Source organism: Anopheles moucheti, chromosome 3, assembly GCF_943734755.1.
Source record: "Anopheles moucheti chromosome 3, idAnoMoucSN_F20_07, whole genome shotgun sequence".
NCBI lineage: Eukaryota > Metazoa > Arthropoda > Insecta > Diptera > Culicidae > Anopheles > Anopheles moucheti.
Genome location: NC_069141.1, coordinates 88,860,929 through 88,881,947, shown reverse-complemented (window position 1 = coordinate 88,881,947; position 21,019 = coordinate 88,860,929). Strand labels below are relative to the sequence as shown.

At 46.1% G+C, this 21,019-nt stretch overlaps 1 protein-coding gene across 1 annotated transcript in view; it reads right to left on the bottom strand.

Moving 5' to 3' along the window:
- Positions 1-13,736, bottom strand: part of LOC128301518 (ecdysone-induced protein 74EF) — a 48,381-nt gene extending 34,645 nt beyond the window's left edge. Inside the window, exon 1 of the mRNA XM_053038049.1 lies at positions 12,443-13,736. Coding sequence (XP_052894009.1) covers positions 12,443-13,736 — 1,294 coding nt within the window. The remainder of the gene's footprint in view (positions 1-12,442) is intronic.
- Positions 13,737-21,019: the final 7,283 nt, after the last annotated feature.

Sequence of the window (21,019 nt, the reverse complement as noted above, 5' to 3'; positions counted from 1 at the left end):
TTGAAGATGCGTTGAAACGTACCCACATTGATGTACCAAGCGAAACAAAAGAAATAAAATAATCTACTCTTGTTCTGAACAACCTTCCGCCAAAATGCAAAACAAAAAAAAAAGAATCAACTAAATTTGGTCACTATTTTGCACAGTAATCTTTCATTCATTTTCTCTTTTGTCTTCCATTATTTCTCCCCCACCCCTGCTATTGATGGGACCATTATGTACACTTTAAAATTTAAATTACTCGCTCATCTTTCCGCGAGCCGCAGTGCGAATCGTGGCGGGTTCGGAGCGAGCCCCAGCTCTTCATCCAACCCGTCAATTTGGAGTGCGATCGTGTGATCGTGCAAATAGTCGAGAGCGTCGTACGAGCGGGAGCGAGAGCGCACCGTGTAGCTACAAATTCCACCACAACCGCATTGACCCAGAAAAGAGCTGCGCGATGATGCTGCAACCCCTTTCGCTCACGCTGCTGTCACCCCTCGGTTCGCGGTTCGCGTTCCTTGTGCAAAACGCATGCCGATGGTAAATCGGGGATGGCTGACTCGCCATCATCGTCGTGCTACCACCACCGTACTGTTTTTGGGGGGTTTTTGTGTACTTTTTCCTCTCCCACCCCCTATCTACCCCTAAACCCCACCCCAACAATTGACGATCGCGAATCTACGATGTGCGGGATTTGGTGAGTATATGTGTGTGAATGTTAATCCGAATGCGTCTCTGGTATGCAGTTCGGTTATGATGGATGCTTTCGGCGCTTCCTTCTCAATGGGCTGCCCAAAGGGGGGGAATTTCAACGATGTAGCAGCAGTAATTGGTAAAAGGCAAAAATAGTGAAATAATTACTCTCGCCCTCGTGCTGCTGCTTACTACACCACAATTAGCGTGGATGGAGATAATTATATTTCAAGCAGCTCATCACTAAACCCCACCGTTGTAAACTAAATCGTCCTCTTTGAGAGAAAAAAATAAATATAGGAAGCAGGTTCTTACTGCTGTGCAAACGATCCTGCCATGGTGGGATTAACAGAGAAGCGTTTAACTCATCCCACCCAGCCGGGCCACAGTTGCTATTGTCACAGGGTAACCACATGAACCATAAAGTCTCATAAAAATACTACCCCTGCTGTCTTTCTCTTTCTGTTTATTTTTTTTTAGTTACTGCTGGTTGACTGTAAATGTTGCGGAATTTCTCGAATTAGTACTGTGCGCCGCGTATGCTTTCGACGTTGGCAAAGGAAATCGGGACGGAAATTATGCAACGCCGGTACTACTGTGAGATTCTCCATCGTATTTGTGTGTCTGTTTGTATTTCATCAATGACTCACGATGGTCTCACGCTGTTTGGTTTTGTGTTGGGGGCGCTGTTTTTTTTTGTTGTTGTTGTTACTATTGCATTTCCAATCCCTCTCACCTGTTGTTTCATTCAAAAAACGTGACCCGTGGTGGGGAAAAGGGTGGAACGGTTTGTTGGACGGACAGCAAGTGCAGTGGGGCAGTGAGTTGCCAAAAAAAAGACAAAACAAAAAAACACACGAAAAGAGACGGTGCGGTCACTTCACCTACTTAGGGAGCCGAATTCGGCGGATGTTGCGAAACGATTACGCGCTACTTTTCCGGTTCCCGCGTTGCAGTGTGAACGTGAACTATTCACCAGGCACGATCGGACGGGAAACCCTAATGACACTGGCTGGATAAGGGTTACCGTTGCACCTGCCCTTAGGTGAATACAAGAGTTTTATGAAACAGCGGATGATATTTTACTTTTTTTAAATAATCATGAGAATAAAAATGAAAATAGATATAAAATGGTTTGCTGCTCGACAAATCAAATTTCTACAGCATAGCAGTATATTATGATGCACAGTAACAGAACAGTGCCAACGCCAGGCAAGCACTAGACATAAAAGCGACAACATTGTGGATATACGCACGGTCTATCTCCGATTTTACGTCATCATTGCGTGATCGCTGTAGATTAAAGTTGCTCGGTTCTGGTTCCTGCTCGTAAATCGAGCAAGAAAAAATCGAACCATAAAAGCGAAACTCCCCATATACATCAGACATTGCCGTCAAACAGCTGAGCATCGGCAAACATTCATTGCCCGATCGTGTGTCATTCGATCGTGCACTGGAGCTGATTCCGCGTGAAGTTCTCTCCTGGTCGAGTGGAGGGGAAGAAAAAAAAGAAGCATAAAACATATCAACCCCTTTTTTCCACCCTCCAACGCTACGCCCGAGCACGGTAAAACCGTTCGTTAAACCCGTGGGCCACCGAGTCCGGTAAACCGGACTGAACGGGCCACAGACACAAAACAACGCCGCGCAACCGGTTCCGAGCGCTAGTAGTGGACGGCCCCAAACCATTGCGACAGTTTGAATGAATGATGCAAATTTCCGCTTCTGAAATGATTATTCGCCCCGCGGTTGGATCCCCACCTCAGGGGCACGGTGAGGGCGAGCCGTGGGAAGGGATGATGTGCGATAAAAACGCACAAGGAGTGATGGTACCGTCGGGTGGGGTGGTATGAATGATAGCGAGTCGTCGAGAGAAGGAGAATTTCCATCATTCATCGAAGGGTTTTGCGCAACGTCCACCGGAGGGAAAACCCCAAAGGGCGTGGATGCGGGTTGGTTGGGTTGTGAGCGGCTTACGCAAAAACAGAAACGAGCAGCCGGAAGGATACGTGTGGGTAATGGGTGGTGGGAATTTAAAACCTTCTTAAGAAAAGTCGAGCATCCAGCACGAGATTGATTGTTTATCACCTGGAGATGTGTTGAGCATTGGACAAAATGTGTGGGATGAGCCTCCCAAGAATTTGCTCAACTCGTAGCTCGCAGTGGTTGTAACCGATATAACCAATCCGATGTGATCATTAGAAGCTTAGGGGCGAACTTTAAAGAGTTCAGAAACTATTGCACGTATTGGGTGGCGCGAAACGGATTGCGGCACGGTTCTTTGTGATCATAAGGGCCTACCGAGTGCAAACGGTCGATTGCGCGGAACGCGAGAAAATTATGGCGCATTTAAAGAAATTCTGCTTTATATGGAGTGGCAAACGTTGGCCCGGCTTGGATTGGAGTTGGTTTTTTTCGTTCGCTTCCGTTACTGATCGATTCGAGCCTTATACGACAGGGTGACTGCGTAATCAAATGCTCCAACAGCGTCGTGTGCCGTCGATGCCGTGTGTTTGTTAAAGGGGTGGCTTACAGCAAAGCAGGTAATGTTACACTGGAACTCGTAAACCGTACCCCAGCACACACTGGAAATTCGTCATTTAATGTGATAAATTATCAAATTTTACGCATTTTTCATACTTTCCCATACGGTGCACGACCCACCGTTGATTCCCTTTTGTTGTAGCGGAGAGTTTGGAACAAATTTTACGACCAACAGGAAACAAACCTCCGGTATCCGTTTCCAAGCCAGTAGCAGCAGGGAGAAAGGTCGTAAAAACTGCACCCGTGTTGCTTCGTGTGTTGCAGTTGTATGGATCTGTCCGGATGACTCACCAGGGTTCACCAGCTTTCGGGCTGAAGTGGGTCATAAAAATATTAAACTTCTTATCGATCGCGGGAAATTCAGCAGCATTCTTGTCGCTGTTTACTTTTAATGTAAAGATGGTAAACGTTGTGCAACGGTTTTGGTTGAATGTCGCGCAGAGAGAGCGAAAGAGAGGCTTTCAGGTTAAGGTTGGAATGTTTAGAAAATTGTAACAATAAAGCAAGCGGAAAATGAGTCCTTTAAGGAGCTTCTGTTTGGGTAATTGTCTCGAAATGTAAGAGGATGTTTAACACACCAAACAACAAGGGTATCGGCGAACAACAGACCAAAAAGAGGATAAATAAGCAACCGTACATCATTGCAGTTGGTATTTCGATAATAAAAATTGTATTCTCATAAAAATACCATAAAATCCAAACGGTGGGAATCGTTGCGAGGACTTTCGCCTTGGAGTCCGACGTAACGCTCCTAGAGAAACAAGATTACGCCAAGCAAGGATAACAATTACCGGAAACGAATTTAGCACGGAACCATGTAATCTCGCACATCTCCTCTCCCGGGTGGACATGTCCTGATCATGGTGGAAATATTTTCATCAATGTGTGGGGCCACCGGTGGGGGTAAACGCTTCGTGTGTCCCATTCCCGAAACCCTTTCCCGACAGCAGACCATTCATTGTTGTATTTAATATTTATGATCTCAAGCAGTGCCTTCCGGTGTGGAGCTGATGGAAAGAGTTGGTAAAGCTTTCATCCCTTACGGCTGTAACATCCTTTTCTATCGTTGCCGGCTACATGTCTGCTATCATCCGCTGCTATCCTGACTTTCTACCGAACGTCAACAACTTCGGGGCGCTACGGCACAAACATTTCCGGTCTGGAAAAAGTTGGACGGGCAAGTCTTGGTCGGGCCTTGTCGGATTCGTGGAAAGGCGTAGCAAATACAAAGAAAAGCTTCCAATTTTTTGTTTGGTTGTTGGTCTGGTGTGTTTGTATGTGCGCCGTGTGCTTGTGTTATGCAACGCGCACATGTTAATGGAAAATAACTTGATTCGTGGTAAATCTCGCAGGATTTACCCAACCCGAAGCAAGAGTTGATAAATCGGCCCAGCTAATGCCAAGTTTGTTGTGGAACTCGACATTCGAGGGCCTAAAAGTTGTGCAGTCTTGTTTTATGCTATTTTTTCTCTTGTTGTTGGCTCCGACGAGAAAAGTTCTCAAAGCCTTGAAGACTTAGTGAGCCTTGAAAAGTTGCTAGAGAAAAAAAACGTAAAGTTGGAATAAGTAGGAAACTGTGGTACATGCACAATTTACAGAGCTTCTGAGAATCATTTAACAGTTGCTGAATGCGTTGTGTCAGATTGCGCGGATTTGATGTGGAGAATAAACCCAATTTTATCATTCACACGTGCCCTTCATAATCAGATCACCTCAATTTTGCGCTGGAAAAGGCCATAACGTATTAAGAACGCAACTGTACAAACGAAACGGGTGTGCCGGAAAAAAGATGTCCTAAATTTCCAATAATTAAAACTTCTACTCGTCAGATCTGTGCTGCATTACGCCATTTATGTACACATATGCTTGGAAGGTGTTTTAGACATTCGGGCAACCATACGAAAAGCATCATGGGATTTCTGGGAACGACCAAAAATTTTCCATCCTGTCATTCCCCATGGTACTGCAAATGGGTCAATTGCAAAATATTTGTCCAGTCTCACGCGGTGACAAAATGAGGTCTATTTATGTAGAGGAGGGGTAGCATGCGGATGAGGATGATGACTTGCAGGAACTTCGCTCAACACTTGAGGCAACAAAGTGTTAGATTTTTTTCTTGATATGTCGCGATCTTGTTAGCGTCTGATGAGAATACATACAGGAGGGTTTTTCTTCAAAAGTGGTATTCGAAATAAAAATTGTAGTTTACTCCACACAATTTAACACATTTAATGATCATTTTTCACTGGCGCAGAGGTTTCTAGAGGATATGAACTTACCATCTGTAGCGTTCACCATCTCTTACGCTAATCGTCAACAAAAAGAGCAGTAATTCAATGTTTACCGTAGCTTGCACCGGCACGTCAAGAATTCCAGCAACGGCAACGACAGCGACTGACGAGTTCGATGGAAAACGGTCATCTTATTATGATGGCATCCAGCAACATCCGTCTGATGTGTGAGATTCTATTGAACAATGCTTAACCGCACGCCTGCTAACACGCATTGCACGTTAGTCACTTCCACTCAATCCCAAGTGTGCCGGGGGATAATCGTGCGAGTAGTAAGCGTTATTATTTGTTTGTGTTTAATGTTAAACAACCTTGTCCTGAATTGTTTTTATTAGCACGCTTTTTAAAGCGACGCATTATATAAGCACATGGGTCGAGCGCGAGCGCGCGCGCGCGATCGTTCGTATGTGGTTGCCATTACTGTACGACGGGTCGATCGCGAGCTGGAGCCAATGAAGTCGTCGCATTTATTATTGCGCTTGGTTTAAAAATGTCGGCACTTTCTCTATCCGATCCGCGTGGCGCCTGCTGAGTGCATCAGGGAATGCATTCTCAGGCAGAGGTGATCTTTTCCGCGCGATCTTCGCATTAGCAATTCATGCCACGATATCATTACGATCCTAAATGTCAACCGGAGTTTCCAAGCGGGTTTGCTGTCGCTAATGTGGTTGCCTTGGGTTTACCTCTCGCTACCTTAGCTTGCGCGTTCGTATCGTCTCGTTTGTTTAAGAATTCTTGGAAAACGGTAAAGTTCCTGTTCCTGACAAGTGGTGCGCGAGACTGAACATTTTGCAGTTCATTCGCCCTGGTACCATGTACGCCCAATTCCTCAGTACGAGGGTTGGAAGAAATGAAAACAATTAACACATGTTTTTTAGCGACGAGTTGTGTGCTTTGCATTGCGGGCTGTAACGGACAACGAGGGGGTGTTTTAGTAGCACAAGAGGTAGATTTGGGCAAACACATATGAAAATTTGTTTGATTTTGCGATTGAACCCAACCAACCCTTGTGAAGGAAAAGTGCCAAGAAAAATTGTGTTGGAGGTTAAAGACTGGCATGATTAAAAAGTCAGCACGTTGCTCTCGATTATGATTTGATACTTAAAAAATACTTCTTACCTTACAGACTAGGTATTTTACTTGAAACTGTTTTAAACGAAGCTTCAAATTACACTTTTTCGAACACCTTGTACAGTATTAGTTATTAGGTGCAGCATTTATGACATTTAATACTTGTTCAAGACCCGATAAACTTCAAAGCGGTGGTTAAGATGGTGGAATATAGCGTGAAACGAATTAAAGGACCACACAGCATAAATATTACAATTTCTTAGAATCGTTGTAACAACTGTTGCTGCATATGTTTTCATTAACGCGCTATTATTTGTATTTACAAATAAATTTCCCGTATACTTCAACATCCCACTCAACGTGTGATGTTGTTCTACCTTCCTGCCTGTTTTTTCCTTGCTTGTCGCTTCCCTTTAAACCTTGAGCCGGCAAAGTTGTTTTTCATATCCAACGCCACCCTCACCTAAGCTGAGGGTCACACCGTGTAACCTAATTGTAAAAAACACGTTCGAACGTTTTGTGGCCAACCTTCACGAAAACCAAATCTCGACTAGTGGCACGTTCACGAAATTATCTCACATCCATTTGCAAAACGGAGGGAAGCGTGTGGGGTACGATGACGAAAGGAAACTAGAATTTTCATCTACATGTACCGATCAAACATTGTCATTAGGTATTTTTCAACTACAGTCTATGTTTAATTTTAAAGATCTTTACGTTTAACAAATTAATGTTGTTTTAGATTTTATATTAAAGGAAACATATTTCCGATATTGTTCCAACTCCCGTTTCTTCACAATAATTTGCTCAATTAACTTGTTCCGAGCTGGGTTAGGCGGTTCCACCAGGGGAAGTACGTGTTGCGAGATATACACCCCGGACTGACTCAATTTGCCCAATCCGTACCGATTAGCGATTTTAAACACGTACCGCTGAGGCATGGTGGCGTTGCATGGGAGCCTTCGCCATTCTTCTGAAATGGCCTTTTTTCTCTCCATCAATCCAAGCGGAACGCGCGCGCATTTAGGGGAAACCGAAGGCACAACCGAAAGAAACGAAAGCATAATAGTAATGGACCGATGCTCAGGGAGAAGAGAATGGTGGAGAAATGGGTGATGGCAGATGATGAGAAAGTAAGAAAAGCCCCAAGCGAGGCATGAGCAGCAAAGCGTAAGTCGGACAAGAAGAAAAGCGTCAGGTAGGTCATGGTCGATGGGTGGTATTTTACATAAAACAGCAGCGTGCTCACTATCGCAACACTTCCAAGTGACTCCCGGAGGAGTGGATGGTGTAGTTATTAATTATTTATCAGCATGGAAGGGATGAAAATGAAATCGAAATAATAGCTTTGCTGAAATGTACTAACTCTTACCAAAAAGGACCTTCCTTAGCGGCTTCTGTTACGTGCCATGCGCAATTGATTAAAACCTGTGCATAGAAACAGTTAACCCAATTTTTGCAGCGCACTCAACGAGCATGGTTGATCGTTTTTCAACCAATTACTATTACGCAGCATGTCACACTGACGCTTTCGCCCAGTATGAATTATGATCGTCCCTCATCTGCTAGCCGTTTCCCTGGGGAGAACACAAATTCATCTCCCGAAAGATGCAAGAGCAGCAGCAAGCAGCGTTAGAAAGCGAGAAAAGTAATTCAAACCAATAAAAAGAACGACAGCGTAACGATGCACACAACCAGCTGAAATCGTAAAAACCAATAATTTTCGCCACTGCACAGGCACGCAAGCGAGAGGCAAAATATAAAACACTCACGCTTTCGATAAGGAAGAACGAAAGTGAGGTCACCGGTTGACTTTGGTTGTTTAAGTTAATGAGCTCGGGAAGGCAAGAACCAACGAGAAATAATAAAAAAAAATAAAACTACCCCCCAAAAACGCCCATTAACCATTTGCGGGCGATTAGACCTTGCACATTGCAGAAAACATTTTTCTTTCCGTACGAGGTTTGTTTTTTATTTTCGTTTTTCGGTAATGTACGGTCGGATGTCCAACAGATGAAATACACGCAAAACCGCACACAATGCTGCATACATCGCGGGGCATAACTCATATGAGCGATTGAAACGGAACAAGTGTGAGGTTTTCTTTGGTTGTGCTTTGGTTTTGCTTTTCACTTGTCAGTTGTCGTTCGTTTCTTTGGTGGGGGTTTTCAAGCAAATGTGTTCCGCGTGTCGAGGAAAATCAAGCTGAGTTACAAGCAAGGCAAAACCACCAAACACGTATTAGATAACGTGTATTAAAATAGAACCATTCCTGCACAAGAACTGCATCGGCTCTGTGGGGATGAGCCGATCTCGACGAGAGATAGAATGAAGAATTTAATGGTAAATAAGAAACATGACGCTCGTCAACATACATAAATTGTCGCTGAAACAATCTGCAACCGTTGCAGCATCCGTCACAAGAAAAGTGCAGCAAAGATTAAATAAATACACCCCTATGAATGTGTTGTTCTCGAACAATCGCCCTCATCGTGACCCATGTAGAAAATAGGAAATGATGGAAAATTCACTTTAAATTTACTAAGCACAACACTCAGTGTTTCAAAACAACGTTCATATAGGCGTATCTCTAGATACTATGGACACACACGTCATAGCGCCGCCGATATTGCGAGACCGAAGAGATAGCGATCGACATCTCGCCACGGCGCACCATCGGAGCATCCGTAATGAAAAAGACCTTGAACTTGAAGCGACAGTACAATCTTCACGTTCCTTCGCTTCTCGGTCACTTTCTCGTTCGGGCCGTTAACACCGTTTCACACCCCTACGAAACGGTGCGCCAGCGTCTTTTACACTACCCACTGACACTACCGGACTCGTGAGGCAAACATCATAACTGCGGACATCTCATCATCATCTCACTGCGCGGCGAGATATTGCCACCGCGCGAAAAAGATCTTGGAGCAGCGGAGCGAGCGAGCGAGCGAACCGCATGATCAACTTTCTTTCCTGGATGCCTTTCTTCGTCGTCTTCTTCGCGGGCTATGCAAATGCGGACTAACACACGCGAACGAGGAAGCGCTGGAAACGATTGGACTCTTCCTGCATCTCCAGCCCAGTCAAACGTGTGTCAACACAACACCCGTGCCACCACAAACAACACCAAGACCACGGCACATCCGGTCGCGCAGGGGATGAGCGAAAAAAAAAACAAGGTGTAGGGGGTTGCGGTTTTGTTGCTTCTTGTTGTTGTTGTTGTTGCTTATCTCTACACCTTCGCAACTGCTACCGTCCACCCGAGCAGGGTTTGCGAATTGTACCAATACATGCGCCTGCGCTAAGCCCCCAATGGAACCTGTTCGACAAACGGGAAACGCGACTTGGAAACCGATCCGACAGTGTTACTGCAATTCCCGGAATATAGCACCACCCAGCATCAACTTTGGGGGGTGAGCAAGTGTTTCCCTTGCTTTCAGTGTGTGTGTGTGTGTGTGCGTATTCTGTCAATGTTCTGCAAGCGTTCCAAACCCACTTTACTCAGTGTCTGAGGGTGTTGAATTTTTTCCTACGTTCGTCAATCGGTATGATCGAATTTTGATCGGTTTTTGCTACTCGTTCGAGCGCTCGATCCCGGATGACGTATCGGGAGGAGTGTGAGTGATGCGTTGTGTAACGATCGTGGGTGATTGTCTGTAGTTGATCTTCAATTTTTCCCCATGTTTCGGTCGCAATATTGGTAGCGATGGTCAGATTTCGGTTGCTTACTAGCCAAGAGCACATGTTTTTGGGAGATACTGTGTTTATACTGCTCCCTTCAAACCTTGCGTCGGTTAATGCGACTATTTTATTAATACTAAATTTTCATTCACCTCCCATTATTGACTGCGTACTTCTCCTTCATTTTACGCGAACCGAGCAGGGGTTTTGTAGTCAGTGGGAAAGGGAAAGATCACGGTTGAAACTACTTCCAGTTTTAATGTGCAATATTTGTAAGGGTGTGCCCGTGACTTCCCAAAACAGTGAGCCGAAATGGTGGCATTTCCCCCCAGGGGGCCTTCCGGTGTTCAGCGGTAACAGCATGTCTGCTTATGTATTATTTCCGCACCATCCTTTTGCAACCTGATGAATATCGATTTTTCATCGGTTCGCTTTTCGCCCGCAGGCTGTGGCAAAGTTAAAATGTGCCCCGACGCCTGTCGGAACGATGCTTGCGATGCCGTAGCTTCTGTACTGAAGGGTTATGCGGTTTCCGTCGGTATTGATTTTTCGTGGCGGAAGTTATACAATGGTTGCGAAACGGCCCACCGCTCACCAGTCTGGCCTACATTAGGTGACTTGGCTGAACTGTCGAACCGTTCCTGCACATCAACTAACGCTGGTAACACCTTGTACTGCAGTATCTTCCAGATAGTTTTCGTCTCTCCCGAGTTGGTTTTTATGTTGCTGTGACTTTACAAACAGGAATCGACGCTTAAGGTTTATACCAAAACAAAAAGGGGAAGCACGGAAATAGTTGCCTAAAACGAGCGGCTGTCTTATGCAAATGACTTCCCAAAATATGGTGAAATCTAAACTGAAAACTGGTTCTAGTAGAAGGTGCACAAACAACCAAACGAACGGAACCTCAGGGGATATATAGTGGGATCGCACATTCCACGTTCGAATGCTCCAGGTATTGACGTCAATCGGGAGATGTTGGGTTCATCCCGGTGACGCCGTTCGGGAGACGACGATAATCACATCAATTAAAAATCACATCTTCTAGAAGATCTCAAAACTCGGGACGACCATCATGTTCTGCAGTTTAAAATATTCCTGCAAAAATGTCTCAAGAAGTACGCATTGTTCGTGGTTTCCAATGAAAGTGTCTAAGCTGTTTCCGGCGCACTGTAGTACGCACTTCAAACAATGTTTTACATAGAAACGTTGAAAATCGTTACAGCCAGATATAAAGGGTTCGGCCAAAATTCTGAAGCACTTTTTAGCAATTCCTTCCACACGTTCTTGGCCAGGAGTTACTGTACATAGTTTGAAGTGCACTTCTGAGTGCAGCGTTAGATCGTCGCGGTTAACACCAAACGAATTCGCGACTTCTGAGACGGAAATGAGAAAAAAACAACACAATTCTAAGGCACACAAATATTCTGGCTGCTTCCGTCATTCGTTTGCCTTCCGGCATTGTGAGTAACTCTCATCAGTTCGATTTTCTTTAAAGCATCGGAAGAAATGGAACCAACTCCTGCTGACTAACTCTTGCTGCCAATTTATGCACAGAAGAAGCAGGCAAGCAAACAAAAAAACCCACTGCAGAAAATGTATCCACTAAAGGCTAAAGAATGCCCATTATAAAGCAAATGGGAACCCCTTTTTCGGTGCGCTGACCCGTTTATAACAGTTACGGTAGTTTGATGACTTCGATCGAACACACCACCGTCACCACGCCCCTGCAGCTTCCACCGCTTGGCGCAGGGGACCGGTTCACACAAAAGGGCTTCATCCTTCAGATGTGTGCAAAACCGGCCAAGGTCGGCCGGTAGGTTCTTGTCGGGGTTTGTGCTCAAGAAGTTAAAAGGAGCTCTGTTTTCCCGGTGCAAATTCCGAAGGGATCGATCACCTATAGGGAAAAACCTTTTATTCTTTCTTTTCGGGATGACCTAATTCCCATGCAGAGACGAAACGGTTAGCAATGCCGAATGGATGTTGCTAGAGCAACAACTACTAGACCATATTGACCCCTTTGCTGAGGGATTTTTCTGTCGCATTAAATGCTAACTTCGCCAGCTTCTATCCCACGATGCTAAACAATCGCTTAAAAACGGCAACTGTTCAACTTTCGCAATTTAAACTCCCTTTCGCTAAATATTCCGCGTTTAAAGGGTAATAGTGTGCAAACTTACGGTATCGCTTCATTAGACTCTTCTTGTACGCGGCACTCTCGGGACCACGGCTGTGATGTTCGGCTGCCGAATCGTCCGAATCTTCCGTCACGGAGCCACTTCTGTGGCGACGCTTGATCTTCATCGACAGATCCAGTGGAGCGTCCAGATCTTCCTCCTCCAACTCTTCGTCTTCCTCGTCATCTTCCTCTTCCTCGGCGTCACCTTCCGCTTCCTCCTCGTACCGCTCCGTCCTGGGCAGGATGGTGTACCGATCGGGTCGGGCCAACCGTAATCGTTCGGATCGTTCCGTCTCTTCGGGTTCCGTCCGGACCACTTCCGTGCCGTGCGGAGCGTCACCCGAGCGAACCACCGCACTACCGTGGCTACGTTCGCTGTAATCGGAATCATCCTGATCGGTGATCATGCGCCGCGGACTGCTAGAATCGCGACCCGATCGAACATGGCCGCTGACAGACTTGTGGTAGAGTCGTTGATGAGCGTACGGCGTGGCGGCGGGTTGCTCGGAAATCGTTCGATGCAGCGCATAGGGTCGATACGGGCTGGAGCGTCTAGTGGCGGCTGCGTAGTAGTCACCAGACCGTGGTTCGTCCTCTTCATCGTCGTCCGCTTCGTTGCCCGTTTCGGCGCTGTAGTGCCGACGGCGATGCAACTCCGGTCGGGATTCCTCGGTCGACTCCAAATGTGACGGACGCCGGTCGGTGTCCATCTCTTCGGCTACGGAGCTGCGTCGTATGATGGAACTGGGACGTTCTTCCTTGATGTAGCGGATAACGTTGACCCGCTCCGCTGGCTGCACTGTCTGTGCGGGTGGTGGTGTTTTGGACCGATCCACCGACTTGTAAGGTGCCGGAGACCCGGCAGCAGATCTGGGAGATGCGGACCTACACCTGGACCTTGAACGGGATCGGCTTCGAGACTCGTGGGTCTGTGAGTAGTCGAGAGAATTTCTCGCGGGTCTTGGTGAGTGTGATGTGGCTACCTTTTCGACAGCTTCTTCCCGATGATCCTCCGACATGTTGCTGGATCGCTCCAGTGCAGGAGGTGATTGGGAACGGGGAGTTCCTGGTCGCGGTTGATGATGGCGTATGATAATTCGCGACTGTTCCGGAGCGTCCCTGCTGTCGGGTTGTTCCGCATCGATGACAGGTGAGGGCGGTGAGGAGGCAGTCGGTGGAGGTGTCGGTGTGTCTGAAGGTGCCGGAGGTGATGGAGATGCTGTGGCACTCGTCGTCGAACCGGCCGAACTGCCGACGAACGTATGAGACGGCGGTAGATGCTGTAACATCATCATCGTTTAAACCGTCTATATGCGTGTGTGTGGGATGGGGACTAAGAATAAGCAATTTTTCTATATCTTATCCACTTTCACAGTGGTATCCTTTCTAAGTCTGCTGATGTACTCTACTATGACACACTGAACAACAGGAGCAACACAATGTACTATCTTTGCTAAACATTTGCACTACAAGTTCAACGCTAACTTCCAAACTAACAACTGTCCACCCATTTGCTACACTTTCGGGGACGCGTCGTGGATTACTTCGCACTGGGAAGTACTGTCGCCTTCCGTAACATCTAAACAATTCGAACTATCTTCATCGCAACACTAACACGCGCACACACACAAACCCGATTACGTACATAAACTGAACGGGCGATAAAGAATATACTCTGTGCAAACATAAAAGAACCGAAAACTGTCACAAACTAACACAAACTTTTCGATCTACTGTTCAATCCATCAGACGCGATCTTTAGTGCGATCGTTACACATATTTACTACACAGTCAAGTGCATCTGACTGCGTCACCGCGCTACTGTCACTCGATTTGTACGAGAGATTGTTTAGCTAAAGACTCCTCCTAACTGGAGATCCTGACAGGACGACTACTTGGCTCGTTACTTGGCTCCATCATTTCGAAAGTGTTAGCTTGCACAGGAACGGGATTTCAGATACGGCGTGGTGGCGCATGTTTCTAACCACAAACAGAAGAATTCTTTGACACTGTACTGCTAGTAACGAGACTCCACCACAACTGACTCGTAGGGGGTATAAACACTGTTACAACGTCAACTAGAAACGTAACGAAACTCAGCTAAATGTTTGTTGGGACCGCGCTCGACTCGATCGCACTTTTGCTATACAATTTGCACTAACTTTGCACTATAGATGTGTTGTTGTTGTGTTCTTGTGAGGTAGATGAGTTTGTTTCAGGTGGTAAGGAAGGTATGCTGACGATTTACATCACCGTGGCCGACCAACTTCCCCGCTCACGCTTGGTCACTTCGGTCACCCACCAGCCGATTCGATTGATCTTTAGCATGTTGCTTCACACCATCTCATGTCGGTCTGCTCGCGGCCAATGCTTGAAGGTCTTTACCGCTGGTTCAGCAGCCGGCCAGAACATTTGCTACCGTACGGCACATGAAAGAAACGCCACGCCGCGCTGTGGGCCACAAATTTTCACTCTCACTTTTTTTGCCCACAACAACCCGCTGCCCGATTGACGGCCACGAACGAAACAGCTGGGCGGCACTTGGTTTGGTCGATGTGCCGGGAAATTCGGGAAAATTGTTGCCGGCTTTTTTTTTGCCACCCGCGAACTTCGCACACGGACACGATACGGGGTTGGAATTTTTCACCAGTGCGCGCCCGTTTGTGGTGTGCGTACGAACGGACCGGGAAAGCAAACAACCAAGAAACGCCAAGCAACTAAAACACTCAATTTCCTCTCCCGGAACTGCCGTGTCGTGTAGGTTAGAATTTCCCAGTCGCGGTTTAGTGGTCTTTTTTTCCACGGCCTACTGGGTGTTTTTCTTTTTCTTGTTTTGGGGCGTGCGTGTGTGTTTTACGTTTCTTGCGGCACTGGAGATTGGTGAACTTTTTCCAATATTTTTTTTGCACAAAGTGTGGCGCACCGTTTTGTTTTGTTTGCCAAGCACAATTTTATTACAATTTCACTAAAACAGAGGCGCTAAACCTGCACTCCACTGTACGGGCTTACTGAGCTGCTCGTCGGCAAAACTTCTCGGTTGCACTTATCCCACTCGGCTGTCGCGTGTGTTGTGTGGCAGCAAGTGCAGCGGGCACCTTTTGCAAAAACGTTGCTCTCTTCGACGCAACAACGGTTACGCGGTGACAGCGAACGCGACGACGACGACGGCGACGTCGACGGGAACGATAAAACAAAACGCGTACTCACGCGACCCGTTCTTGAATTGAAATGAACGTGGGTTCCATTCCGATCCGAAAAATTCATAGCGCTTCGAAGCGGTTCCGACCTTCCTCTACGCTTTTCTGCTTTTTCCCTTTGCCGGAGGGTACCCCGTTCATATGCGGAGTACCTACCCCTAAAATCCGACCGTACCGAACGCAGCGCGACGGCGATCGTGCGCACCACCACCACCACCATCACCATCAGCGGGCCGAGATCTCGCGGTGGTAGGAAACAGAGGAGAAGCGCTCGGTCCACGCAAAACGCGGCTAAACCTACACCAACATCCAATTGGACGCACTCTCGCTCTCGTGAGTGCTCTACACCCCTTGCGGTGCGAAAGCGAAATTGTTCGAAATGCACTTCTGCCGATTTTCCCCTATTTCTGCCGAGGGTTGGTTTTTCCCGAAGCACTCCCCTCCACTGGACTGGGTTGGACACCGGCACGGGTGCCACAAACAATACCGGAGACCGTGCAATCGCTGTAAGAAGGGGAAGTGCAATCACGCACCAGACGAAGATTGTGCAATGCCGTTTCGAGGGGGCTGTGTGTGAATGCTTCGTCTGTGTGGTGGTGAATTCCGAACAGGGTAACTCGGCCGTCGCGACAGCACGACGAACTCGGAGAGCGATTGTTGAACAGTAGGTTCGACTTTTTCGAAAAGAATATTTTTCTTAAATTATTGTAAAACAGATTCATGGAAAAATATATTATTTGCAGATAGAAAAAGTTCTTACGTCCATAGAAATCGATTTTACGTCAATAGCATTGAAGTGCTATAATTTTGTTTTATAACACACTTAAGGTTTTGTAAAAACACTTTCGAAAAAATATATCGTATTACAGCGCATTGCACAAGTTAAAAATTGTAAAATATAAGAACTTTATAACCAACTAAGTGGATTAAGTATGGAATAATGGTGAAGATAACAAAAAAAAATACAAAACGGAGAAGATAATATTGAGGAAACAGCACAAGTGGAAATCAGAGAACAGTACTCTGTTATATAATTGTTGTAATTCAAGAGCAAGGTGCCATGGACCCATCTGAAACACATAAAAACTTATAAAATATGAAGTTGCGATTCGATGAGTGCAGCATGAAGATTGAAAGAATTTAGAACCGACCATTTTTCACTAAATGAGAAAGAAAAATTTTCAATTCAACGTTAAAAATGATTCAAAATTCTAATCGCATTCCATTTGGCCATCCCTTGCTGAACGTTCGTCCCATAGTGTGAACGCCGTGCGCGCTTGTTGCGCGATGGTGAGTGGTGAGTGCCATCGTGAAAAGCGAAAACACCTCCCAGCATGCATCCCTTAGCCGAACGTAAACCAACCCCCTTTCGCGTTGCACGGTGCCGCAGCGACCGATTCGCTTTCGCGCGTCGTTGGAAAGGGCAAGAAGGCCAGCACAAAACGGAAACGGAAACTACGTCCCACCGTGCAGCCACGCACGGGTCGTGGGTTGGGTGGGTGAGTGAAGAAAAACGGCAGGATGGTGGCGGTGACTAGACGTTCGCACACACCATATGATTCCGAACCAGACGTTGCGCCCCGTCAATTCGTCGTCGTCGTCGTCGTCCGTCAGCTGTGTGGAAGAAAAGGGGAAGCAAGGAAAGGGACAGTTGGGACGAATGCATCGATCGTCGTCGAATGCGCGCACGAAAAGGATGCCAAGCGTCGGAAAAAGGGCGCTCGGTAGAAGGGAACAGAACAGTGCAAGGGCTTGCACAACGGTACGGTCGAGCGAAGGAGATGAAGAATGTGTGGTGGAATGCAGAACGGTCCGCAGGAGGTAAATGGAAAAGGAATAAGAAGGCGGGGACGCAGGAAAGGAGAAGGATCTGCCCGTGCCTGTGCCGAGGGTGTACTACTAATTCCGGTGATAAATTAATGATGATGCCCTGGCCGCGTGCGAGTACTCCGCTAATTATTTACAGAGCCTCTCATACGCACAGTAATCTCCTACGCCAACTACCCACATATGTTTGTGGTTTGTGTCCTACTGCACCAAGAACCGGGAGGGATCCTAATAAAACAGTTTCGGCCTTATTATCAAACCACTACTAGCGAACGAGCAAACTCCCATGTACTTACAACAGCAAACAAGCAACCAAGCAACACCTTTCTGCGCATTCCACTGTACGGTGGAAGCGAAAAACCTCCGCAAAAGGGAATCGATCGTGGGTGTGGGAATTTGTGTGGTGTGCTGGAAAAAAGTGTCACAGCAAGCGATTCCAAAGGAGCGAAAGAAAAAAAAAGCACCTGGTAAACACAAAGTAATGGCACGTTTTGCCGACGCCATTAGCGAGTGGGAAACGAAACAGGCCATACAGCATGTGTTTGGCAGGGTCATTTATTGCTTTTAAATTTAGAACTTTTAAAAACCATGTTAGTCAATACTTTGGCTTCGGCCACAGCGAACTCCTCGTTAATTTCCGCGACGTTTTTGATACATTAATGCTTATGTCACAGACTATTTGTCTTTCTCGGTCAATCAAAATAGGGCGTTCAGCCACGCTAAAAGTTTAATTGAAATAAAATCCTATTCATGTTCCATTCCAATTTACCGAGCAGTTCCAGGGAGGTTGAGCTGAATTTTCGTGCCCGAAGTAGTGATGGTTTCGGTCCTTTGCAGAATTATACCATGGCGAGCTCCTATGGACGTCATGGAATTTTCCACTTTTTACCGAACATTAACAACACCCCACACTAAACATCACCCTTCTATTCCTATCGAGCTGGTCAGCTAATACAGCTCATCCAACAGTACCTTTCAGAGAGCCTTCGGACATCCGATACCACCGGATTTCCACCGATCCTCACGATCGGACCACGTTGGGCCTCCCACAAAACCGTTACCAGTAGAAAAAGTTACCGAGCATGAACAAGGCCGAAGTTACGGGTTGGAGCAGGGCAGTCGGGCTAGGTCTAGCAGGGGGTCTAAATAGGACCAGAAGGTAAAATTATGCCTCTCAACGAGAAAAAAAGTTTCGAGATCGAGTTTTGGGTGAATAAAACACAATTATCTATGAGGCTCATCGTAGTCATCATACGGGGATGTGATGGTGCTGGCTAGAAAATTTCCAACATTCAAAAAAAAAAAGGAATATGTCTGCACGCGTCACAAAATTTGTTTGCGAGGGTTTCCAAGTTTGCAGACAAAATAAGTAACTTAATGACATAAACATGCAAATGTTTCCTTTCAAGGTCGTGAGCGCGTGTGTGAGCTAAGCTTTAAACTCTGATAAGCGTATGGGTTATTGCTTCTGATTATATGTTGTGGCTAAAGGAGTGGCATATTTGTTAGCACTAAACGGCATTTGCCTTATCGAATTTGTGTGGGCAATATTTTTGCTGAGCATGTTTTATAATTGCACAATTATCGGAACACCGGTTTTTTACAAATTAATTCGATTCTTTCCTCACACGACACGTACCAATCGTGTGTACAATGCAGTGCCAATGGCACCGTGTGCACGTTCATAAAGTCACAATCACCGTAAATAGCGTCACGGAAGTCATTTAGACGGTTCCGCAAAGCAATGAGAAGATTTCCGTTCGTCACAAATTATTTTGCCTGCATTCGAAAGGCCTCCTACGATGGGTAGATATTTTCCCTCTAGACTGGACGGACAGACTGAGCACGATGTTCCTCAGGGCGGGTGAATGCATCGATTGAATTGTGTCCACATCGGGGAGGGAAGCGTTGGGGGGTGAGAATTGTCCGGTTCGGATTGTCCACATGCAAAACACAATCCAACATTGTCGCATCTACATCTTGCGCTAGGTGTAACGTAGTGTTGGTATGGTCACGCGTGTCTAGAATCCGGAATGATGAGGAAGTCTTAATCAACTTGCGTCACCACCAGGCAAGGGCCGGATTGCGATACCGTCCGGATGGTTTAAGATTTTTCGGCAAAAGATATACGGCATGCAATTGATGTGTAAACCGAATAAATTGTACAGCAAACATTCGAGTCGAAAACGCCTTCGGTGCCTGTTGAATAATTTCATTTCGTCCATCCATGCACACGCAGCAGTCCCGCGCGATAGGAGCACATAAATCATGCGTGAATTTTGAGCATGTCTGACCCAGATTCGCTCGCCACTCGCGATGTCGCGTACGGAATGTGACAACATTTTAAAGCCACCTTACGAGGAACGAGTGGTGACTTGGGAGCGGGCTGTCCGTCGTATACCCGCTGCTGAATGTTGCGAATGCTTCCATCGGAGTGTGTGTGTGGAATTCCGGCGATTGGGCTCAATTTTGGGTTCAAGCGAGCATGATTCTTGGAAGAAAAAGGAAGTAAATCTCAAAGACTGACGTCTCTATCCTGCTGACATGAGTCATGCATTGGTTACAGTTCCGATGGTGATCAAGCGAATCAAATTCACATTAGAACCATATCAGGAGTTGTGCTTGTTTTTTTGTTTTTAATTCGTTTTGGAGTATTTAATTGGACACAACTGGCACATTGCTGTAATGAAAGCCACAACGAAGAGAGAGGTGGTGGGACACTCATAGAGCTTGGATTTCGCCTTCCTTGTGTGCGGTTTGTGTCCAATTTTTATAAAAAGAGGAGAAACATGCGCGACGTGCTGGCGTATCACTTACCGCACTTGCAATTGGACGAGCCGCAATAAAAATGCAAATTATGTTGCTTACCTGTAAAATAGAAAGAAAGAAAAATTAATGGTCTATTATAATTTATGCATTAACAAGGAGATATGAAGTTTTAATATTTTATATATCATGAGACGAGTGACGTTCATTAGAAGAATTGATAAGAATAATCTATAGACCGCAAAACATTATGTCTATTTCTGTATCAACTGCATACAGTACAGTGACCGATACTTCTAACCTGCGAAACAACATGGTGGTTAATCAGTATAGGGTCACTTCTCTGAATTCGCTACTCATTCGCAGTTAGCCTAGTTCACAAGCGGCATTTGAATTCCGGAACATGTTAACACCACTTAGATGTGTGGACAATAATTTTTCCATCGAAAACTTGCAACTGATACCCACCGACGACCAGAGTGTCGTCACAACTGGTAGGAGAATTGTTTCGACAAGTTCTAGTAAAAGGGCAACCCCGCGTGCGGCGGAACGTGTGGCTACCTTCCACGAAGTGCAAAACTCCGGGCAATTGGATTAGGAAAGCAGTGAGATGAAATTTATATAGGATTTTTTGTTGTTGCAATATTTATGTGCTCGATGTGAGCGAGTGCCAACATTATATTTGAGAACAAGGCAAAATTGGGCAATATTTGAACGGGCGACACTTGCCATCGGATGGACAACATTTCTGTTGGTTTGGGACTGAACATTCCCACAGTAATGTTAGT